Source organism: Phycodurus eques, chromosome 9, assembly GCF_024500275.1.
Source record: "Phycodurus eques isolate BA_2022a chromosome 9, UOR_Pequ_1.1, whole genome shotgun sequence".
Lineage (NCBI taxonomy): Eukaryota > Metazoa > Chordata > Actinopteri > Syngnathiformes > Syngnathidae > Phycodurus > Phycodurus eques.
The window spans coordinates 5,481,841-5,503,592 of NC_084533.1; the positions used below are offsets into that span (position 1 = coordinate 5,481,841).

At 42.1% G+C, this 21,752-nt stretch overlaps 2 protein-coding genes across 10 annotated transcripts in view; both read right to left on the minus strand.

Annotated features, from left to right (window-relative positions):
* Positions 1–987: 987 nt before the first annotated feature.
* Positions 988–15,077, minus strand: LOC133407421 (ciliary rootlet coiled-coil protein 2-like). Of its 2 annotated transcripts, none has more exons than XM_061685298.1 (14): positions 14,690–15,077; positions 14,349–14,412; positions 13,412–14,239; positions 12,209–12,646; positions 10,764–12,131; positions 10,576–10,662; positions 10,412–10,501; positions 9,866–10,321; positions 9,103–9,321; positions 8,311–9,013; positions 6,829–6,959; positions 4,965–5,018; positions 4,576–4,728; positions 988–1,760 (listed from the first exon to the last, which is right to left on the minus strand). In XM_061685298.1, the coding sequence occupies exons 2-13, from the start codon at positions 14,349–14,351 to the stop codon at positions 4,600–4,602; spliced, it is 4,506 nt and encodes a 1,501-aa protein (XP_061541282.1). In that variant the 5' UTR covers positions 14,352–14,412; positions 14,690–15,077; the 3' UTR covers positions 988–1,760; positions 4,576–4,599. The 2 variants fall into 2 exon arrangements, with proteins under 2 accessions (XP_061541282.1, XP_061541281.1); XM_061685297.1 differs by having other exon boundaries at positions 14,349–14,484.
* The window catches only part of jakmip1 (janus kinase and microtubule interacting protein 1), a 37,411-nt gene continuing 30,728 nt past the window's right edge, over positions 15,070–21,752 (minus strand). For 2 of the 8 annotated variants that reach the window (XM_061685304.1, XM_061685307.1), the window contains exons 14-23: positions 21,504–21,602; positions 20,658–20,759; positions 20,525–20,578; positions 20,372–20,437; positions 20,192–20,260; positions 19,350–19,427; positions 17,085–17,294; positions 16,167–16,232; positions 15,760–15,839; positions 15,070–15,684 (exon numbers count right to left, since the gene is read on the minus strand). In XM_061685304.1, the coding sequence (XP_061541288.1) occupies positions 15,789–15,839; positions 16,167–16,232; positions 17,085–17,294; positions 19,350–19,427; positions 20,192–20,260; positions 20,372–20,437; positions 20,525–20,578; positions 20,658–20,759; positions 21,504–21,602 (795 nt within the window). In that variant the 3' untranslated portion in view covers positions 15,070–15,684; positions 15,760–15,788. Of the gene's footprint in view, positions 15,685–15,759; positions 16,233–17,084; positions 17,295–19,349; positions 19,428–20,191; positions 20,261–20,371; positions 20,438–20,518; positions 20,579–20,657; positions 20,760–21,503; positions 21,603–21,752 lie in introns of those variants that run through there. The other 6 variants (XM_061685299.1, XM_061685301.1, XM_061685302.1 and 3 more) reach the window with 4 other exon arrangements.

The following is a 21,752-nucleotide window of genomic DNA, read 5'->3' on the forward strand; positions in this document are numbered from 1 at the left end:
AATAATGTACATGCTTATGAATAAAAGAGAAAAAATAATAATCTGATAATTGTCACGTCTACGCACACATTTTTGCTTTCAAGCAAGGGAGCAGCAGTGTATTTTCATCAAATTATTTAATATTCCAGACAGAAGCCTTTCAAATAATCATTAAGTAAAGGGAGGATGGAATTTGGATGGGACCTTTAGTGAAGACCTGGGTTGGTATAGTGTCCCCTAGAACTGGACTGGTGTTGCGATACCAAAAGTTTTTTTTTTTTTTTTTTTTTTAAATCAATGGTAATGACAGAAATATTCCATCTTGGTGTTTTATTTCCATAGATACATTTGTCATATTTTTAAAAAGAAAACGGGGAGACTATAGTTAAAAAACGTGACATGATACAGAAAAACCGAGACCAGTTTTTGATTCCGCACCCAAAAATTTGTTAAAAACAGCTGTCAGACCTAACCCAACAAAAATGGTGTTCTCCAGTGTTATTGGTAAGCTTTTATTTTGTAGGTGGCTTTCGCCGCTAGTTGGCGACTTAGTACCGTAATTCCTGGTAGAACAAAATTAGGGGCGGCTAGCTTGACCTCTTCACGAGTGGAGACTTGCTTGACCGCAGTATTCATTTAGCTTAATGTTAAGGTTTTTTTTTTTTTTTTTTTTTCTTTCTTTCTGTCATCGGCTCTTACGTTGGTTTGAAGACTAAAATAAACGCTAAAAGCTATCAGTGCAAAAGTGAAATTGACCATTTACCTTGTTAGCTGTCTCAATGTTAGCATAGACGTGTTATTGTTTCACTCACCCAATTGACAGAGTAGACTTCACTGAACCTCTGCATTGACCACACCAAAATTGTCTTGCGCAGCTGGTGATTCATAAGCAGATATTGCCCCACCCACCATGCCGCCTTAACTATGACTAATCCCTTAAATTAGTGGTGTTGAAACTCTTCAGTTTAGAGCCTTTGTATCAAGTTACACATCCTTCAGTGACATATAGACATTTATTCTCTTTACAGCTGCGAGGTGTCAATGGCTAAACAATTATATCGTGATAGAAAAATGCATATGCTGCACCGTGGTCACTTTATACCCGTATGGAAATGGCAAAAACACACGTGAATTCTAGAAAACAAAGAAGGTAGCAGGCAAAGGTGACATCTAATTCATCTTTTATACAGGATTGTGTGCAAAATACTGACAAAAATGAAATAGATCCTGTGTTTGATGTCTGTCAGAAAATACTTGAGATTTCAATGTCCTTACTCATATTTGGCTTGTGCAAAAATGAAGGTGAGAGCCTCAGGTCGGCGCGAGCATCGGCCAATGATGCAGTTTTTGTCGGAAAAAAAAAAGTTTGAGCGTCACAGCATCTGGAGGCAGCAGCAGCAGAGGTCTTTAGTGAATTAGTAAGAAACACGATCTCAGTCTGTGTTGACCACAGTGCAAATGTGCGGCCATAGGTCTTAGTCAATCATGGTCGTGGCTTTAGGCAATTTGCGAGGATTTAACCGAGTGGCTGTAAAACATGTTCAATCCAAAACGTGCAAAAAAAAGACCTTCCGTTAAAATGAGCTGAAATGTGTTTCCACCTGTGTTTATGCAACCCGTCGTCAGGAATCCTACACCATTATTTTTTTAGTTTTCAGTTGATCGCTTTGAGGTCCACTGTCCAGCAACAAGTCAAGACCTTGTGACAATGTTATTTTTGAATTGACCTGTGCTGGTCCATTGTAATGACATCATTTCCCTTATAATGCTCCGTTAGAGGGCTGCAGGTAGAGAAGGCACAAAAGAATTGTCAGTATGATGCAGTAAAGTTCTACACAACAATCGAAAAACCGAAACGCATTTCATACAGATTTCTTAAATAGAAAACATACAAATATACATAGAAAATACTATACTACTGGTCAATCCCAACAGGTTATTTTTACAAATTATAGACCAATTTTAAGTGTTGAAAATGGCTTGCTCTCATTATTATTATTACTAAAATTATTGTTTTATGTTGAATCTTCATTATGTAGAGCACTTTGTTACAGCTGCGGATGTTTTTTTTAAGGTGATCGAAAAATAAAGTTGAATTGAGTTAATTGTTGACATTTCCGTTAGCTATAAGATAAAATATTAAATTATTTAAAAATCCTGAAATAATTCACTGTGTGTAATGAATCAAGTAGTTTCACTTTTTCAGTTGAACCACTGAAATTGAGTTTTCTACAATATTCTAATTGATTGAGTTGGGTGGGTAAAAAGTAACTAGGGATGAAAAACTGTAGTCCAAGAAATGCGTGGGACTTATTTTTTTATGACATGGGGAAATGAATGTTAATCTTAATATTTCAAAACAAGCACTGGAGGCCTTAACCAGTTTTCTTCAAATGGGCAGGGAAGGAATGAACAAACCTCTGAAGGACATCATCTGGGATATCATTGAGAACATCCTGAATCCGTGTCTCCAATTCCTCCACTGTGCAAGGTTGTCTTGTACACTTCTCAATGTTTATTTTTTTTGTAATGACTTCAGTCACCCCCTCCTTGAGCCGTCACCTTATCGTGGTTGAGGGGTTTGTGTGTCCCCGTGATCCTAGGAGCTAAGCTGTCTGTCAACTGATCACCACTTGGTGGTGTGTGGGCTCTGATGGCGGGGGAAGATGCCTGTCCGACCTGGCAGGCCCAAACGTATTGTGAGGGTCTGATGGGAATGCCTGGCAGAATCCCCTGTCAGGAGGAGTTTCAACTCCCACCTCCGGCAGAACCTCACCTACGTCCTGGGCGAGGCGGGGGACATTGAGTCTGAGTGGTGGACCATGTTCCGTGCCTTCATTGCTGAGGCAGCCAACCAGAACTGTGGCAGTAAGGTGGTCAGTGCATGCCGCAGCGGCAAACCCCGAACGGTGAGGAATGCCCTCGAGCTTAAGAAGGAGTTCTATTGGTGCATTTTCGGCCTGCGGGTCTCCTCGGGACGTTGTGAGTCGGTGGGGAGAATACTTCGAAGACCTCCTCAATTCTACTGACACGCCTTCCGATGAGGAAGCAGAGTCTGAGATCTCTGAGGCAGGCTTTCCATCTCTGAGGTTGAGGTCACCGAGGTGGTTAAAAAGCTCCTCCAGAGTATGGGGTACAGAGCCCCCCGATACGGGCTGTACGACCAGTGTCCGAGTTTGGTCCGCATTACCGGCAGTAAGTCTGATTCGTTTCCGGTGAGCGTTGGACTCCGCCAAGGCTGCCCTTCGTCACCGCTTCTGTTCATAACATTTCAGGACAGAATTTCTAGGCACAGCAAAGGCATAGAGGGGGTCCGGTTTGGTGGCCTTAGTATTGCATCTCTGCTTTTTGCAGATGATGTATCTGCAAAAAGCAGAGATGCAATACTAAGGTTCTGTTGGCTTCATCAAGCCGTGATCTCCAACTCTCACTAGAACGGTTCACAGCTGAGTTGAAGCGGTTGGGATGTAAATCAGCACCTCCAAATCTGAGACCATGGTCCTCAGTCGGAAAAGGTTGGAGTGCCCTCTCCAGGTCGGGGACGAGCTCCTGCCCCAAGTGGAGGAGTTCAAGTATGTTGGGGTCTTGTTCACAAGTGAGGGAAGAATGGGACGGGAGATCGACAGGCGGATCGGTGCAGCATCTTCAGTGTTTCAGATTTTGTATCTATCCGTTGTGGTGCAGAAGGAGCTAAACCAAAAGGCAAGGCTCTCAATTTACCGGTCGATCTACGTTCCTACCCTCACCTATGGTCACAACCTGTGAGTCCCGGATACAAGCAGCCAAAATTAGTTTCCTCCGCAGGTTGTCCAGGCCCTTCCTTAGAGATAGGGGTGAGAAGCTCGGTCATCTGGGAGGGGCTCACAGTAGGGCCGCTGTTCCTCCACATTGAGAGAAGCCAGATGAGGTGGCCCGGGCATCTGATTAGGATGCCTCCTGGACGCCTCCCCGGTGAGGTGTTCCGGGCATGTCCCACCGGGAGGAGACTCCGGGGACGGTCCAGGACACGCTGGAGAGACTATGTCTCCCGGCTGGCCTGGGAACGCCTCGGGATCCCCCTGAAGGAGCTGGATGAAGTGGCTGGGAGAGAGAAGTCTGGGCTTCCCTGCTAAACCTGCTGCCCCCGCGAATCAACCTCAGATAAGTGGAAGAAAATGGATGGATGGATGGTAAAGATCTCAGAAGTCATTTTGTAATAATTTCAGTGATCCAAAAAATTCTATAAGCAATTTCTCATTCGTAGTTACTCTTACCCACCCTGTATATTTCACTCTCAATCAAACTAATCAAAACAAAGCATTGCTATCTTTGTAAAGGCGAAGCATCCAGTGGCACATATTACAAATCAACGCTTGACAATATCCTCGAATGTTTGAAGAATGCTGCAGGCAGTAGAGTAGATGAGGAAAATTTACAAATTGAATTTTGACCTTGACATTATCAAACTTCTTTTATGTGACAAAAAACAGACACAAAAGTAAAAAGAGCTCTCTTGCTTTAGCTTGATCTTCATTTGTTGAGAGCTTCACTGAGATGTTGTATTTCTACAGACGAGTCACAAATGTATTCATATTTTCTGTTTATGAGTAGTCTTACGTGATGTAACCAAGACAGTGTGATTCAGAGGAGACCTTCCCCAACTTGAGGCATGTACACTGTGGTGACCCTGTTTGAACTCAGCCCATTGGAGCCCAGTGTTTGGACGCCAATTTCAACTGGGTAAGTCAGGTTCACGTTTTCCAGGACACACTGTAAAAAATAGAGTTTAAATGCTAAGGTTTGTTTTGGATCTACGAAAAGGGTGTTCTTTAGCACACAGAGTGATGATGTAGCACTTGAGACTTACACAACGTATACGAAGTTATATAACTCAAAATCCTGAATAGGGCAGAATGGGCTCATAGAAAAAGTAATTACCATACTGTATGTCCTTAAATTACCTCAAAAAAACAACAACAAACAACAACTAAAAAAATAATTCACACCTTGGTGCATGCTGAGCTCATCACAGACTTGTAGAATGCCCCACCCAAAAACACCTGAAAGTACAGGAATTCATGAGCTGACACTCACCCATACTGTTAATACAAATTCAGACTAAAACTGTCCATATACAGTATTCTAACCTTTATACAACCTTTTCCTTAACCTTTGTGGAATACATCATATGATCAGAAAGAGATTTTAAAAAGTGCTTTCTTTCGAACATAGGAAGGGAAAGTGTATTGTAGGAAAATATCACACTGTCCTGACTACGTCGCCTTTTGTTTTTGTTGTTGATTCCCCCCCTAAGCGACATAACATCATCCAGGCATTGAACTCCTTGACCTAGGCTTTACTGACACCAAGGGGTAGAAACAGCACGCAGCACAAATCGATCCGGAAAGGACTGTTTCAAATGAATTTCGGGAGTTTGCAGAATGTGGCTTGGCATTGTCTTGCTGAAATAAGCAGGAAAATCTCTGAAAAAGATGTTGCTCCAAAACCTCTATGTACCTTTCATTATCAATGGTGCCTTTACACTCGAAGTTACTCATGCCATGGATAGTAACACAACCCCATACCATCACAGATGCTGGCTTCTGAACTTTGCGCTGATAACAATCCGGATGGTCCTTTTCCTCTTTGGACCAGAGGACAAAAATGTCCATGAATTTCCAAAAACTATTCGAAATTTGGCCTTGTCAAACCACAGTACACTTTTCCACTTGGAGTCAGTCAGAGAAGCCGGCGGCGTTTCTGGGTGTTGTTGATATATAGCTTTCATTTTGCATGGTAGAGTTTTAACTTGCATTTGTAGATGTAGCAACGAACTGTGTTAGCTGACAATGGTTTTCTGAAGTGTTCGAGTCCACATGGCAATATACTTTCCACATTGAGGCCAGTTTTTTTATGCAGTGCGGCCTAAGGGATCGAAGGTCACAGGCGTTCAATGTTGAAGTTTTCTGCTTGCCGTTTAAGAGCAGAGATTTCTCCAGATTTTTTTTTTGATATTATTTTTGATATTATGGACCGTAAATAATGAAATCACTTAATTCCTTGCAAATGTACGTTGAGAAATGTTGTTCTTAAACTGTTGGACTTTTTTTTTTTTTTTTTTTTTTTTTTAACAAAGTGGTGAGCCTCGCCCCATCCTTGCTTATGACCAATTTCGCTTTTCAAGAAATGCTCATTTTATACCCAATCATGACACTGAGCTGTTTCCAATTAACCTGTTCACCTGTGGAATGCTCCAAACAGGTGTTTTTTGAGCATTCCTCAACTTTCCCAGTTTTTTGGTGCCCCTGTCCCAGCTTTTTTGGAATGTGTTGCATTCAAAATGAGTTAATATTTGTGAAAAATAATAATGTTTATCAGTTTGAACATTAAATATCTTGTCTTTGGAGTGTATTTCATTGAATCTAGGTTGAAAAGGATTTGCAATTCATTATTTTCTGTTTTTTTATTACGTTTTACACAACATCCCAACTTAACTGGAATTAAGTTAAGTTTGTACTTAGCTCTTCAATTCCCACCATAATGACCAACAGTGAAATACAAGATCAACACTCTGCTTGAATATGGGGGGGGGGGGGTATACGTCAATTTGAGTGTATTGTACATGAAAGTTAAATAAAAAAAGTAACAAAATGAATGTTTAAAATCAAACAGTTCCAAGAGGAACATTTATATTACTTAAAAGTTAAATGATTCAAAATCAGTTTAATCCACTGTAACAACAGGCACAGTTTGACCATTTAATTCAGTGATTACTTCACGTACCACTCAAGCCCACATACACAATACATAATGCAGTCACACCAAAAGAAGTGCCTCCGGTTCTGTCAGTTTTAAATACGTTGTGCTTACCCTGTAACCATACACAAAGGTACCATGACTGCAACCCAAATCGTCCAGAGGAGGCCTCTCCCAGCCAATCAGGAGGCTGCTCTTCCCCACTTGTTTGACGACCTCCACAGTGTGCACCTCTGCTGGAGCATCTACAGAGGAGCACACAAAACACGTTTTGAGGACAGCAACAAACACTGTGTGCATATAGTGCGTCATATTTCACTTGCATTGTTTCTCATAACATGAACATCATGTGTAAAGTTTAAGAACAGTCGACTGAGGGAAAACAATCCTGAAGTCGTGATTAAAATCAGTCATTAAAATCACATATTTCATCAAATATCTAACATTTCATTGTAACTCCCATTTTTTTACAATAAAAGGTCCTAAACACTTCATCAAACTATCTCACATATCACTGTATGGGCACAAATGATTGCGGGTTTCCATCACTTAGTAACCAAAATCCCAAAATATATGAAATAAGCTGTTTCAGGTTATAAATGTATGCAAATATGCATTGAGCAAGCAAATAAATGTAAGACTGAATGGTGACACTTAAGTGACCTCTACTTCTATAAATATGCATGACTGGTTACACTTCACTTGGTGATACTTTCCTGAACATGAATCTCATGAATGATCTAATCATAATGTATACGATTAATTGTACATTCTATTCATTACATTGTACACCTTTCAGTTTCACTTGTGTCATCAATCAAATACAATGATTACTACTTTGTGTCACCACCTGCATCTCCACCAAGTATGAATCACCTGAGGCAAAAGTTTATACAGGGTGTCATCATCATCATCATTTGAAATATGAATAGCTGGGTAACTACATCGCCTAGGCAAATGAAATTAAACAGGCTTAATGTTGAAAAGCAAAAGATTTACCAAAATTGTAACAACTAACGGACAGATTTTATGAGAGATTTCACACGTTCGATATGCACACCGCCGGTGACAAGACACATATGTGAATACTATTGCCTTTTCCTTCTTTGAATATTTTGTGCCATCTTCAAATCTGCTTTCCAGCTGGTGTATTTTTGTTGAATTTCATCAAAAGACGTTTGACTGAGTTCAGGTATACTGTATTGTAACAGGAAAAAAAGCCTTTTCATCGCTAGTGAACAGCTTCATCCTGGAAAAAAAAGAACATTCAATTTAAAACTGAAGTTTATCATTAAACTCAGTTTTTACACAACTCGTTTGAATTTTAGATCATTTCGCAAGATTTGGCTATGTTATCAGACTACGATATGTCTTTTTTTTTTTGGGGGGGGGGTGGGGACAGCCAGTATTGTTTGATTAATTAGTTAACAGAATTTTGCAACCCAAAAAATACACACTCAATTCCATTGTTCAATTATACAGTATAATACAGGTAAGAAGGAATAGCATACAGTATAAAACATCATTCACCATGATGAACCAGATCATAGCCTTCTAACAACAAGGTCACGCCGCAAATTACTATTTCACTTTTACCTGGCTTGGGTCTTGAAGGTCTCATTTTCTCTGGAGCAATCTGGGACTGATTTGATGATCCATCAGCAGAGCGCTGAGCAGAATGCGACTTGGACATGGTGAATTCTAGGTCGTCGCATGCGTAAGGAGCCGCACCATTAGGTTTCATCATCGTGCTGAAGACATCAGCTTTGTGGGCAGTCGCTTTACTCAGAGCAGTTGTGTATGAGGCAATGCTTTTTAGATTTGTGTCAGAACACATGAAGACGTCGGAGTCAGTAGTTTTAGAGGTCATTAAAGGAGCGGAAGCGGAATGTTCTGCACCAGCCATGTCAGGAGAAATGAGTCTTTTCAATCTTAGGGAGGTTAGTACATTGGAGTCACTGCTTGAGGTCGAGTTGGTTTTGCTTGAGGCAGCAGTGTTAATTAGTGAGTTAGTAGCAGAGCTTGCGGTGGACATGGCCGCTTTAAACGGACGGTTTGCCATCAAATGAGGTGCGAATGACATCTTAGCTCGTCTCGCTGTGACTGCGTTAAAAAGTGTTATTGGCTGATTTCTAATAACAGATGTGGTTGTCACTGGTGTGGAGTGCTTGGGAGGGGTTGAGAGAGAGCAGAGAGGGCCAGGAGGTGGAGCAATGGCACCGAGACCTTGAAGCTTTTTCTGAGAAGACAGGCTCGGAGATGCAGGGGCTGAGAATGACATTCCTCTGCTCACCACTGCCTTAAAATTAAACCAGAAACAGACATATTAGACATAATGACATAATATTTATCAATTTAATCTTACGAAGTACTGGCTCGACTTCTTACCTTACAGCTCCTCAGCAGAGTCTGCTGTAAGTGCTCCTGAAGGTTGGTGACGATCTCAGGACTGTTCAGCCTGCTGCTCCCACCGACACGACCAACCGAGATTGCAGGCACAGGACTCAGGTTGGACCTGCTTAATTCGGACACATTGGATGGACCCGGGCAGGACTCGGGTCTTATATCTCGAAATCTTTGGAGGGGTTCAGTGGCAAGGGGAGGCAGCTGTGGTAAAAGACAAAGAAAACACTTAGGAGTTTTCTTAAAGAAGATAAAACTGATCAATAATGTTATTTTCTGACTGACAGTTTGAAGTTGTTTAATTGCCGTTTCTTAATACTTTTTGCAAATGTGGAATTGAACTGATCTAACATCCATCTGCCTGTAAAGCGAACGCCAGCTTTTCACAGAAACCGAGCCCTACGATGAATATCGAGAATCTGTGAGTAAGTGACACCCGCCCAAAAGGATTTGTAATTGCCTATAGATTCCACAAGATCGTGTCAAAGAACTTTTTCCTATAAGACAAGGTTATGGGCTGACGAAATGAAGCTCCTCCCCTTGCTCCAACATACTTCCTTGGGACCAATATCCCACGGGATGGTGCCAAAGCAATATTTCTACAGTTGGCATGGATTTGGTCTGAGCGCAAAAACACCAAATAGCAGACATGCTTACACGAGGCCTGCCCCCATCATGTATGCTGTTGACTAATTCAATTCTAGAGAGACTTCAGCAAGAAATGTGACAAATCTTATAAAGGCCTTACAACGGTTTGTTCGGCACTGGGAACTTCTTTCACAGGTTCTGATGATGGTGGCACCCGTTTGTGCTCTTGCACAATTTGCACAGGCGAGTTGGCATTTTGCTTCCTTCTTACAGTTGGCGCACATGTGACATCACAATTGCATTCAGGGTCATTTGTTGTTGACTCTTCAGAAAAAGGGTGTTTTGTTCTCATTTGTTCTCTGCATTCTCTAGATTCTTTGTCGGAATCATTCCGCGTGTGTCCACTTCCCGACGTGGGGCTGCAGTCCTGACTCTTTGCAAAGCTTCCCGGTGCGAATGCAGCAGTGTACTCGAGCAGCGCCGCGTCTCTGAGCAGCTCATCAGCCCGCTGTGTCAGTGTAGAATCTACATCTCTGTGCCCGCGCAAGACTTGTGTCATCTGTGCCAATAAGCTGTTTCTCTCTTGACACTTCAGCACCAGGCAGGAAAGCTTGGCCTGCCATTGGATGATACATCTGACAGTCATTATCACATACTGACACAGGTGTTCTTAACTTTGCTGAAGCCATATAAGGATTTTTTTCACCTTTAAAGGAACTACATCCATATCAGTCTGCCTTTCTGCATTTTCCCTCCCGGCTTCTGACTGACTCAGCTGCACGTGTAGCTCTGCGGTCTGCACATATGGAATGAACACATGAATATTCAATCTGAATCTGTATGAGGAGAAAACGAGTTGCTTAAACTGACCCCCGCATATGTTTTGTCCGGTTCTTCTTGTGACTTGTTCAGTTCTCTTCTCGCAACTTCAATCTCCCTCCCCAGGTCACTCAGTTCCTGTTCTCCATTATAAAAAATTTGTGTGACAACAAACGGAGCGTTATGATATTTAAACGCTGACACTACACACACGACCGTCATTGTAAGTGTCTTGATACCTGTTTGGAGTTTGCAATTAAGCTTGTTGTCTTATTTTTTTTGTCTTTGTCTTTAGTCTTCCTATTTTCTGACATCCAACAATGAGATGCGCTCTCTTGTGTTTGACTGTGAGGATCATTATGTTGGTCAAACATTGGTTCTCTTTGAGACTGAAGCAATGCTATTATCTGTGCTTCTTCTTCTTTCAAATGTCTGATTGAAGGTTCTATTCTTCCTTTTTCATCCGTCAAACTGTTGATGGCCTTTAGCAGGCGCTCACATTCTCCTTGTAAATGATGGCATGGTTGCTTCTTATCTGTTGACTCTTGGAGAGAATCTGTTAGTTTCAAACTCAACACTGTCTGACTTAACTGGTCCTTCTCTCTCTCCAAATGTTGCACTGTCTGTGCCATTTGTTTGACCTCCTCTTTTCCACTTGAGAGTGACTCTAACAGTTTCTGTTTTTCTCTTTCAAGGGCTGGAAAACACTCGGTGAACTTCTCTTTCTTTTCTTTCAGACCACTCACAGACTTTGAAAGACGAACTTGTACAGCTTTCAGTCCACTGACCACCCTGATTATTTGCTCCCTCTCCTGCTGAAGACCATCCAGAGATCGAGAGATCCCGTCCTTCTCCTCTTTGAGTGCCCAAATTATCCGAGTTAAGTGCCGTTTCTCCTCAGTCTGAGTTTGGACCGACAGAGAGACTTCCCTTTCTTCCTTTCTGAGGGGCAATACACAGCTATACAACTGCTCTTGCTCAGCTTTCAGGTTCTGAATGGAGTTGGTGACCTGCTCCACTTGATCACTATGTGACTTCACAAGGCGGTGTCTTGGTGAACTGCAAAGAGGCTTTAAATATGTACGATTGTTTTCTGGTGGTTGACTTGATACCAGGTGTACTCCTCCTTCCTCTGTTACTCTACTCTCTATTAAACTATCCAAATATTTATCTGGGTTGTTCCCTTGACACCTTCCTGATATTCTAGTTGCTTTCTCGGTTTGAAGCAGAGATCCACACGCCATGTTCTTTTGTTCATTACAATCTACACGCTCATCTAAGCTTTGCCGCAGCTCCATGATTGTAGTATGATCATCTTCAATCTTTCTGGTGAGTTCTGTGATAAGGCAACCTTGCTCTTGCTTCTCCTGCTCCAGCTTGGCTTTGTCTTCCTCCATACACAAAATATTCTTCCTCAGCCGAGATCGCTCGCTCTTCATTTCTTCCTCATTGAGCTCAATGTGAGCCATCAGCTCCTCAATGCGGAAAGCCAAAGCTCGCTTCTCCTGATTTAGGGCCTGGAGTAGGCCATCGTGGGTGGTGACGTCATCTTGGGCAGGAGGTGATTGGCAAGCATCAGCTCCATGACTGGTTGATGTTGCGCTAAACTGAATACAAAAGGGAGAGGTGAGTTAATTATGTTTCTAACGTTGATGACTGCATACAGTAAATGACAGTACAATACCATATGCAAAAAAGACTCTTGCTTCTCTGCTCCTTGGTTCCCGAGTTGTACTTTTAGCTGGGCATTCTCCTGAGCCATCGCCTGCAGCTGATGCTTTGAATGCTGAAGGGCAGCCTCCAGGTGTTCACATTGCTCTCCGAGACACTCAAGGTCCTCACCCAAACCCGAGCTCCTGTAAGCGTCCCGCAGGGCTTCAGGTTCTTTGCTGTGTGTGTCCTCCACATTGAAGCTCCCCGCAGAGCCCCACTCTTCTATTGTCTCCGAGGCCAAGGAGAGGGTTTGGAGACTGAGACGAGGAAAAATGCTTGGAGAGTCATTTTTAGATAAATGCAGAGCTCCATGTTTGGCAGTAAAGACGGGAGCTTGGGTGGCACTATTGGAGCTCCCTGCTGCAGCCTGCTGGCATACAGCTGCAATTACATCTTGCTTATCAAGTACCTTTCAACACAAAAAATACACTCCATTAGTGGAACAAATTGTGCTTTAATAAGCTGATATAACAATACCAAAAATAAATAAAAACAATTCCAATATTATATTATATAAGGGGCTAACTGAATAACCATTCATCCATTTTATATCGTGCTTGTCCTCATTAGGGTAGCCAGTGAGCTGGAACCTGCTGACTCGGGATGAGACTCCCTCCACCGATCGCCAGTCAATTCCAGTGGACGTAACAAACACCCATTCGCACTCACATTTACTTTCGCATTCACACCCGAAAGCCAGAGCAGCGATTAAAACTCCGGACCTCAGAATTTGAGAGGCACTAACCGCCTGGCTACCATGCTGCAACACTGAATACCCAGGGAATAGAAAATCTCAGTGTGCTCCACATGACTTAACGTTGTGTGTTACACATTATTGGCGGAAGGGCAGCCCGATATTCGGTCTACCTTCTAGATTCCAAAAACATGCATGTTAGCTTAATTAAAGACTCTAGATTGTCCCAAGGTGTGTGTGTGACTGTCTTTATGTACCCTGCGATTTGCTGGCAACCAGTCTCGGTCGTACTCTTGCCCAAAGTCAGCTGGGATAGGCTCCAGCTCCACCTGCGACCTCAATGAGGACAAGCCAAAGGAAAACGGATGGGTAGATTTAACATTTACTATCGATATCAACACTCAATCCTAGCTGAGCAAACAAGTTCTACTCTCATGATTATGCGTAATGAAAACAAAATCACACACACACACAAAACACCTTTTCAGAGCTTCCTTCTGCATGATGTACACTTGTATCAGCGTTAGAGGCAACAGCGCAAACATCCACTGAGATTGCAGATGACTGACTGGAAGTTTTTTTAGTCAAATCTTTCAGGTCAAGTTGGAGGCTACTGTTTTCCACTCTTAGCTCTTCCACATCCTTAGCCAGGCCACTCTCAGACAAATTCAGCTGTTGTAGCTCCACCTTCATTTCCTCCACCTTGCAGCACAGGAAAAGGCTGTTCTCCTGGGCCTCTTGGAGCTGCTCTATCAGCCGCCTATGTTCTGTCACCCCACTTTCCTCTCTTTCCAGCAGCACCCTGAGATCCTCCTGCAGGGTCACGATTAAAGCTTGTAACCTGACTTCATTTGAATTTTGGTTGTCGTCTTCTGTGCTCCTTTTGTTTTCAGTTGGTCCTTTGTCCCCCTCCTGCCTTCCGTCTTTCTCTCCTCCATTATTTGGCAGCCATTTCCTCCTCTTGCCTTCAATTTTCTCTTCTTCACCTTCACCCTCTTCTCTAGCACCAGGCAGCCTCCCATGCTCCTCCCAGTGTGTTTTGATCCTGGGCGCAATTCGGACTGCACTCAATACTGCGACATCAGTCGCCGCACTCACAGTCATGTCCAGTAGCTGCTTTTCTAAAGTGTAGATGCGCTTCTGCAGGCTCTCCTCTCTGTTCCTCGCCAGGCTGAGCTTGTGGTGGAATTGATGTTTAAAGTTGTCAAAGTATTGGGACTGGCGACCCATCTCATCCTCTTTGGCTTTCAGCTGCCTCTGACAGCGCTGCAGTCGCTCTCGCCAGACACGTTCCACTTCGTCACGAGTCTGGACAAAATATGGTATGTTAGCGCTTGTTGTTTCTTGTCTGCCGCAATTTCAAACTACCAGTACAAAAAATATAATAAAATAAAACCTACATAGAGCTCTGACTCACCATGGCCCGAACCTTCTATCTCAGCATTTAGCGCCTTTGATGCAGCCTCTTGGAGTATTGCGTGCTGGGGTGGGTGGGAGTCAGAGACAAGAGACTCTAGCTGCAGGCTCCTCCTTGCACACTCTTACTCTCTGAACTAACCATCACAACATACAGCAAAGGTCACAGTGTATATCATCCAACCCCCTGGCCTTTCCCATTAGCATTTCGCAAAAAGGAGCAAATTGGTTGTTACTGTGAAATTCAACTGACGCAATAGTTCTAGGGGAGATGTAACCAACAGCGTGCCAACATTCAAATATGAAGACAAGGTGTGTGCGTGTCACCGGATCCCCTCTCACCTGTTGCCCGGGTAGCTGACTGGATGGTTGAACTTGGGAGTGCTCTCAGAGACCCTTACTCGCTCACACACTTAACAACATACAGGTCCTAGTTGCGTCCAGCTGAACCCATGGTAACAGGATTGTTTTCGTTTCTCCCGAGCTCTCACACGGTCATGTGACCATCTTTTGGTTTGCTTGTGCTCCCCTGGTGACCCTTTTCCCTTGTTATAGAAGAAACAATGCCGTATATGATGTGTTTTGCACCACAAAAACAAATGTTCTTTACAAAAATGGAGAAACTTGTGCATCTTTGGATATTGATTACAGTACTCTATTATTGATATTGTTAACAGCATGGTGGCAAGTTGGCGAGGACAGCTATCTCTCAAGTTACCCCACGTCGTATTTTGTGCTTCTGCATTTAAATTATTATTATTATTATTATTATTACTAATCATCTCAAACTGCGGCTAATACGTTAACAAGCAAATAACTGGCACAATCACAAGACATTACAGTCAAATATCCCAATCACTATAATCGTTGAAAATGATCTGTAATAACCTTGTATGCTGCGCTGCACTGTCTGTTGTTCCCTCTTCTGCACGCAAAGTCAGTTCATCTGAGTGGCTTTGTTGCCCTGCTGTTTCCTTAGAAACACCATAGACGTGATACTTTGCCAGAATCCTGAACCTACCCCCTCCGCTCTGCACTTTAATCTTTTCCTCCTGTGGCTCTTTTCCCTCTTCGTAGATCTTCTGAGCCATAGAGTTTCTCCATAAATCCAAATTGTGTCGTCCCCCCCCCCCCCCCAGGTCCAAATATCAACATAGCAGTCATTTAGTAGTCATTAATAAATAAATATTGTGCATTATATTTGTACATGTTTGCAGGTGATTTCGTCTGCAAAAAGTGCACATTTATCAAAAAGGCCATTGGGTTTTCATTAACTGTCTACAAATGCATTAAAAAAAACTCTTTTGTCCTCTCTTGCCTCGGCAGCAACTTCACACCTGAAAGTAAATAGAGATATAATTTGATCAACAGGTCATGAAACATGAATCAACAATGATATAAACGAGATATACCTGATTATTTGGTTCCACAGTTATGTTCATTAAGGCCAAAGAATAAAGGCTAAAGAGAAGAACAAAAAGAGGAACAAAAACTAAAAGAACAAAGGGGTTTAATTTAACGTATCATGAAAAAGAGAGAAGAAAAGAAGTCATCAGTAACAAATATGGAATATATGGTACTTTTAGACCAGATACATTTTCCTCACATAAGAACGAACAAGGTACAAGGTACTTTTATTGTCAATTCTACAATATGCGTAGCACATACAGAGGATTGAAATTATGGTACTCAAGGGCCCACGGTGCTCCAAAAGACGGTATAAATAATAAACAGCAGTGTAAAGGAGCTGAATAAAACTATGGTATATACAGTATAAAATGCATAAATTAAATGTGAAAATATCAAAGAGTAGGAGTACCTTTTCTTCTATTTCCTTTATATGTCTCTTTTGTAAGTCGATCCTGTCCTCCAGCGCTCTAATTCTCTGCATAGCAAAAACACGTGTAGTTAGATGGTCAAAATGTCAGCGCTCACCACAACAACCATCCACATTTTCCCAAAGTAAGTTGCACAACTCTGGATTATGAATAACTATTTAACTATTATGACTCCTTTGTCATATTTCACTCTGGTTATACACGTGGACAGAACTCTTCTGTTAACGAAAGATAAAGCCACGTTGATGACTTCAAACTGACAACGATAAATATGCGAAATATTTACATTCATATAATTGGACAATCACAATACACATCTGAATGACTCATTGCATAAGGCTTAATTTTTTTATTTTTTATTCATTGAAAACATTTTCATCGACTGGCTTAGAAATCTTAGGTGAAGTCAACACGATTGTGAATACTTACATCCATGAAGGCTTTTTTCTACAGTCTGTCATGTTGATTATTGACTCATAAATTGTCAGTTAGTCAAAATGCATTTGATTAGTTAGTACAGATCATGAGTAGTTAATCCTTAAGGTGTTTCATGGTTGGAGGGTGCTTGTTGTTAGTGATTAAAATGACATTTAAGGTGCTGTGGTGTTTGATGAGAAACATACAATAAAACTACTGCGTGAGTTGTCAAGTGGAGAGACGATGAAGGAGCAGGGCAATACTGTAAAGGGAAAAGAGGGACTCATCACAATGAAACAAACTCACTCACAACCATAGACAGTCATTCTGTGACACTGTTTCACTGTGGACACATTTACAGGTAGTCTACACACAGGGATACTGCATCTTTTCATAGCACTAGAGATTTGGTGGTCTGAAAGGTCACATGGGTCAGATTGAGGGAGGGCTGTAACCTCACTGGAGTTTGTTTTCGGCCTTACCTGCTGGGCCTGTTGTAGGAGCTCCATACGCTCCTGTAAGATCTGACTGTCATACTGCCGGCTCTGCCGGAGAATCTGACGCCGCAGCTTGTCCACGGCGAGCCTCAGCTCCTCCCTCTGTCTGTCTGTCAGCGACTCGGCCACTGCCTGGCATGATGGCTGCTCCTGCTGCAGAGCGCTATACAGCGTGGCCTCCAGCTCCTCGATCCTCTGCACAGCCAGCCAGATACGCCACAAACACACACACACACACACACACACGCAAACATAACGGCATGCACATGCAGATGAAAAAACCCACAAAGGCATGCACAAGAAATTAATATGAGGCACACAAACACACAACAATGTGATCATGGCAGATGCGGGTAACGCTCTTACACCTTGTTACGGTTGACCCTCGCATGGTAACTACCGTATTTTCACGACCATAAGGCGCACTTAAAAGTCTTAAATTTTCTCCAAAATGGACGGGGCGCCTTATAATGCGGCGCGCCTTATGTGTGCACTGAGTTCCAACGTCTATAAATGTTGTTGTGTGATGAGCGCTCCGCTTGACGTTTTTTTTGTTTTTTTTTGGACCGCTTGACTGACTGCGAGCATTTCCTGCCGAGACGCTGCTTATACAGAGGAAAAGCGTACGTGGCTGAGGACAGCATGCGGACGTAAAGGGGGAAGGGTGCGTGAAGTACCCCAGTAGGTATATAGCGCCGGTGTGTCCATTGTGAAAAACAAAATCGGTTTGACTAAGGACCCCCGAAAATGGCACCTAGAAGAGACACGCTTACGAAGCACACTTTAAACTGCAAGCTGTCAGTTATGCGGAGGAACATGGGAATCGAGCAGCCGCGAGAGAATTCAAGATCAACAAATCTATGGTGTGCAAGTGGAGGAAGCAGGAAAACGAGCTTCGCCAAGTCAAGAAGACGAAACTGAGTTTCCGCGGAAACAAGGCGAGGTGGCCCGAGTTGGAAGACCAACTCGAGCAATGGATTAATGAGCAAAGAACAGCCGGGACAAGCGTCTTTACAGTCACCATTCGACTGAGGGCAATAACGCTTGCAGAAGAAATGAAAATTTAACATTTTCAAGGAGGTACGTCTTGGTGCTTTCGTTTTATGAAACGGCGCCATCTATCCATCCGGGCAAGGACTACCGTGGCGCAGCAACTTCCGGCGGATTACAAGGAAAAGCTGGTGTGAGAGATGGCGATGACAGCTTTACTAAGACTGGGAGGCAACGCCGGGCGAGTTACGCCACCATATGTGAATGGATTGTGGATGCTTGGGCTAACATGTCTGCTTGCACTGTTGTAAAAGCCGGCATCATTTCTGAGGAGCCGCACGGCAACGAGACCGACTCCGACGAGTACGAGAGGGAACCTGACGTGTTTGATAGGGAACTTGCCCAGCTGTTCATTTCGGATACAGAACATGAGGACTTTGATGGATTTGTGGATGAGGAATTGATAAAAGAAATAACGTGATTACATTGTTAAATACTTCAATAAAGTACAACCGAACTCAGTTTGCTCCCGCTGCCTTTTTAATAACATGGTTTTAGCGTGCATGCATGCTACCGTATGTTTTAAGCTAGCGTATGTTTTACCATGCCTGCGCCCAATAATGCGGTGCGCCTTATGTATGTGTTAAATACAGAAGTAGACCCCGTGACTGAGACTGCGCCTTTTAATACGGTGTGCCCTATGGTCGTGAAAATACGGTATATTTAATAACAACAACAAATTCTTGGGCAAATCTTTCTTACTGCCTGACCTTCCACATTGTCAAAAACACAACGGTTAACATTACAGTTTGTGGCTAAGAACCAATTGTAAGACACCTTATTTAAAGGTTAAATCAAGTTAATACCAGTGAACCACAACCAGGGTGAAAGGCATTATTGATGTAATATGTACATCCTCACAGTAACATTTGAATACACATATTTGGATGACGTTAAGTGAAAAATGTTGCAGGGTAAACAATCAGCTACCTGAGAAAATTCAACAAAATCTGTGACACTACAATCATTTTGACTTCAGTGGTAAAAGATGCAGTATCCCGACACAATGTGACAAAGTTAACCCCCATGGAAAGTGTTGCATTCAAATGTTTCATGCTGAAATGAAAATGGTGCACCCCTATATTCCTGATTGACTTAACCATGAACTGTTATTTCCTTTATAAATATGTTGGAAAATGTTAATGTTAACTATCCGAATGGAAGATGTGCTGCAGGTACATTTCTGGTGTGGCTCCATACCATGTTGGCCTGGTCCAAGGCCTGCTTCCTATAGTCCAACTCCTCCTCAAGGAAACCCTTCTGCTTGCTAAACAGCTCCTGTGGTCAAATGCCATTGATTGACTGTTTGCTTGATTTAGTTCAAAGTATGTATAAAAAGAACACAAACATTTAATCAACAACATCAAATACAGTAATTCAAACAGAATTGAATGAAAAGTACAATAGCTAAAATTATGATTATTATTATATAGTATCAACTACAAATATTTCAATCTACAACAAAAATAAAGTAATTTTGTCTCACTATTCTCATACATTTGGAGGGTAGTGTTCCAATAACACATATAACACGTAACCATTTTATTCAACCATGCACCTGCCCAAAAGATCATCCAGCAAGTGCTTTAGTGTGGACTCAGTGAGCGGTAATGAAAACTTTTATACCTAATCCACTTTTTTATATGTAAATTGGTCACTGGACTTCAATCAAGCAGAACATTCAGCCCCGAAAACTATGTTGTTTTTTTTTTTTTTAACTGTGCAGGAATGCAAGTTCATAACTATAAATTTGCATCTAAAGCAACAGTTTCTGAAAAACAGTACATTTGAAAAGTAATGAAAAATCTAAAAACTTTATCATTAAATATATTTATGTTAATGAGCTTTTGCATATGAAAAAAATTAATCTGTTCATTTAGGGGAGCTGTGGCTGGGTGGCGGTCTCACACATTTGCTAAACACAGTAGCCTACATATATCCCAACATTTTGTCAATAAATTACCTATTAATATAAAAATTTTGAAAATAATCATGATACTGACTATCCAATAAAATCAAGAAGACGAGATAATTTTTTTTACCTTATCATTTTCCAAGTCAATCATTTTCTGCGTCAGAGCGGCCTCTGTGTTGTCAACCTGTTTCAACCACTGCAAAGCAAGAAAATGCGAGGGAAAATCGATTGTTAGATATTAATGCAATTTAAATTACATGGCAACACTACGGAATAACTGTACATTGTCTGCATTCCTAGGGCTCACCTTTTCACACAGAGATATGACTGTACCGGCCTGGATCACTGCAACCTGCTCCTCATTTCGGAGATTCTGTACAGGCAAATCGTAAGGATGACTCATTCACAAAGATCAAGAGCTATTGCAGCATATTAAAATCAACAGTATGCTCACACGAACCCCGTTATCTCCAAGGATGTCCAGTTTCTTCATTAGTTCTGGAATGACTACATCCTGTGCAGATTAAAACCAGACATTGCATTTACAGTGGTTTAGTGGGTCTTAACAGATGATTAAGAGGATGTGTTTTTACCTTGACTCCCTCCTGGCGACAGTAGACCTGCAGGGCACTGCTACTGTTCTCAGGGAAGGCAGACATGTGAAGATTGAGGGCCGGTGACCTTCGTTCTCGTTCCTACAGACAGGATGTTCAAGGTTAACACTTGCTAAATAAAAATAAATTCTTGATGTCATCATAGTGCTGTAAGTGATGCATACTGTAAAACCAATCATGAACTTAGTGTGACTGCATTTAAAGTATATATAAAGACTGAATAATGGGTTTACTTACGATAGTGAAACATGATCTAGAGTGGCCAAAATGAAGGAGGTGGGACAAATAAACGTCAACCCAACAACGAGTATATAATCGCATGCTGAAACTCAAAACTGACAATGACAACTGCCTCCCTGCCTTCAGTGAAAAAGACCTGGAACATAAATAGATGCACACTCAACAAACAGGTGACTGCTGGTACAAGCTGCATTACGCTGAATGTAATATACAAACCACACATGAGATTATTGCTACAATCCATCAAACCTCCGCTTCATGGAGCATGTAAAATTTAGGACATGCATGCACAAATGAGAAAAACAAACAAAAATTGAGTCAGGCTGGAGAACCTAAAAACATTTTATTCAAGTAAAATTATATTCAACCTAAAATACAACATTCATTTACTGAACATTCCAGAACAATGCAGGGGTATGCACACAAACGCCATGCAAAACAAGGAGACACGGGTGTATACTTGGACAAACTGTACTGAATACACATCAATCTGATGAGTCACTGTACGTAAGCATGTAAGCATCTGGAGCTAAGATTGTTGTTGTCGCCTCCTGGTGACAGTTTGACGATGGTACACTCTCTTACTTCCAGTTCCAGCACCCGGAATTCCAGCAGCTCATTCTGGTCCCGAGCATCCTGAACCTCGGCCTGGAGCCGTGACTCCGCCTGCTGCAGTGCACACATCTGCAAACAAGAGTAGATCATTAATGTAGTATCCGTGGTTTGGCAGGGTCTCAATTCACTAAGAATTGTCTGGATGTAATTTAAACGAAATGAGACTTCATTTACTCTATAGTGGTGGTACACGTACAGTGAGATTCACACAAATGTTAA

Bases quoted from the DNA above. Each gene is read 5' to 3' on its own strand.
- LOC133407421 (XM_061685298.1), bottom strand. The intron at 10,322-10,411 runs GTGAAAAAAATC...ATCCAATGGCAG, and splicing joins TGGATGTAGTTCCTTTAAAG to GCCAAGCTTTCCTGCCTGGT. The intron at 4,729-4,964 runs GTGTGAATTATT...TATTTTTTACAG, and splicing joins TGAGCTCAGCATGCACCAAG to TGTGTCCTGGAAAACGTGAA.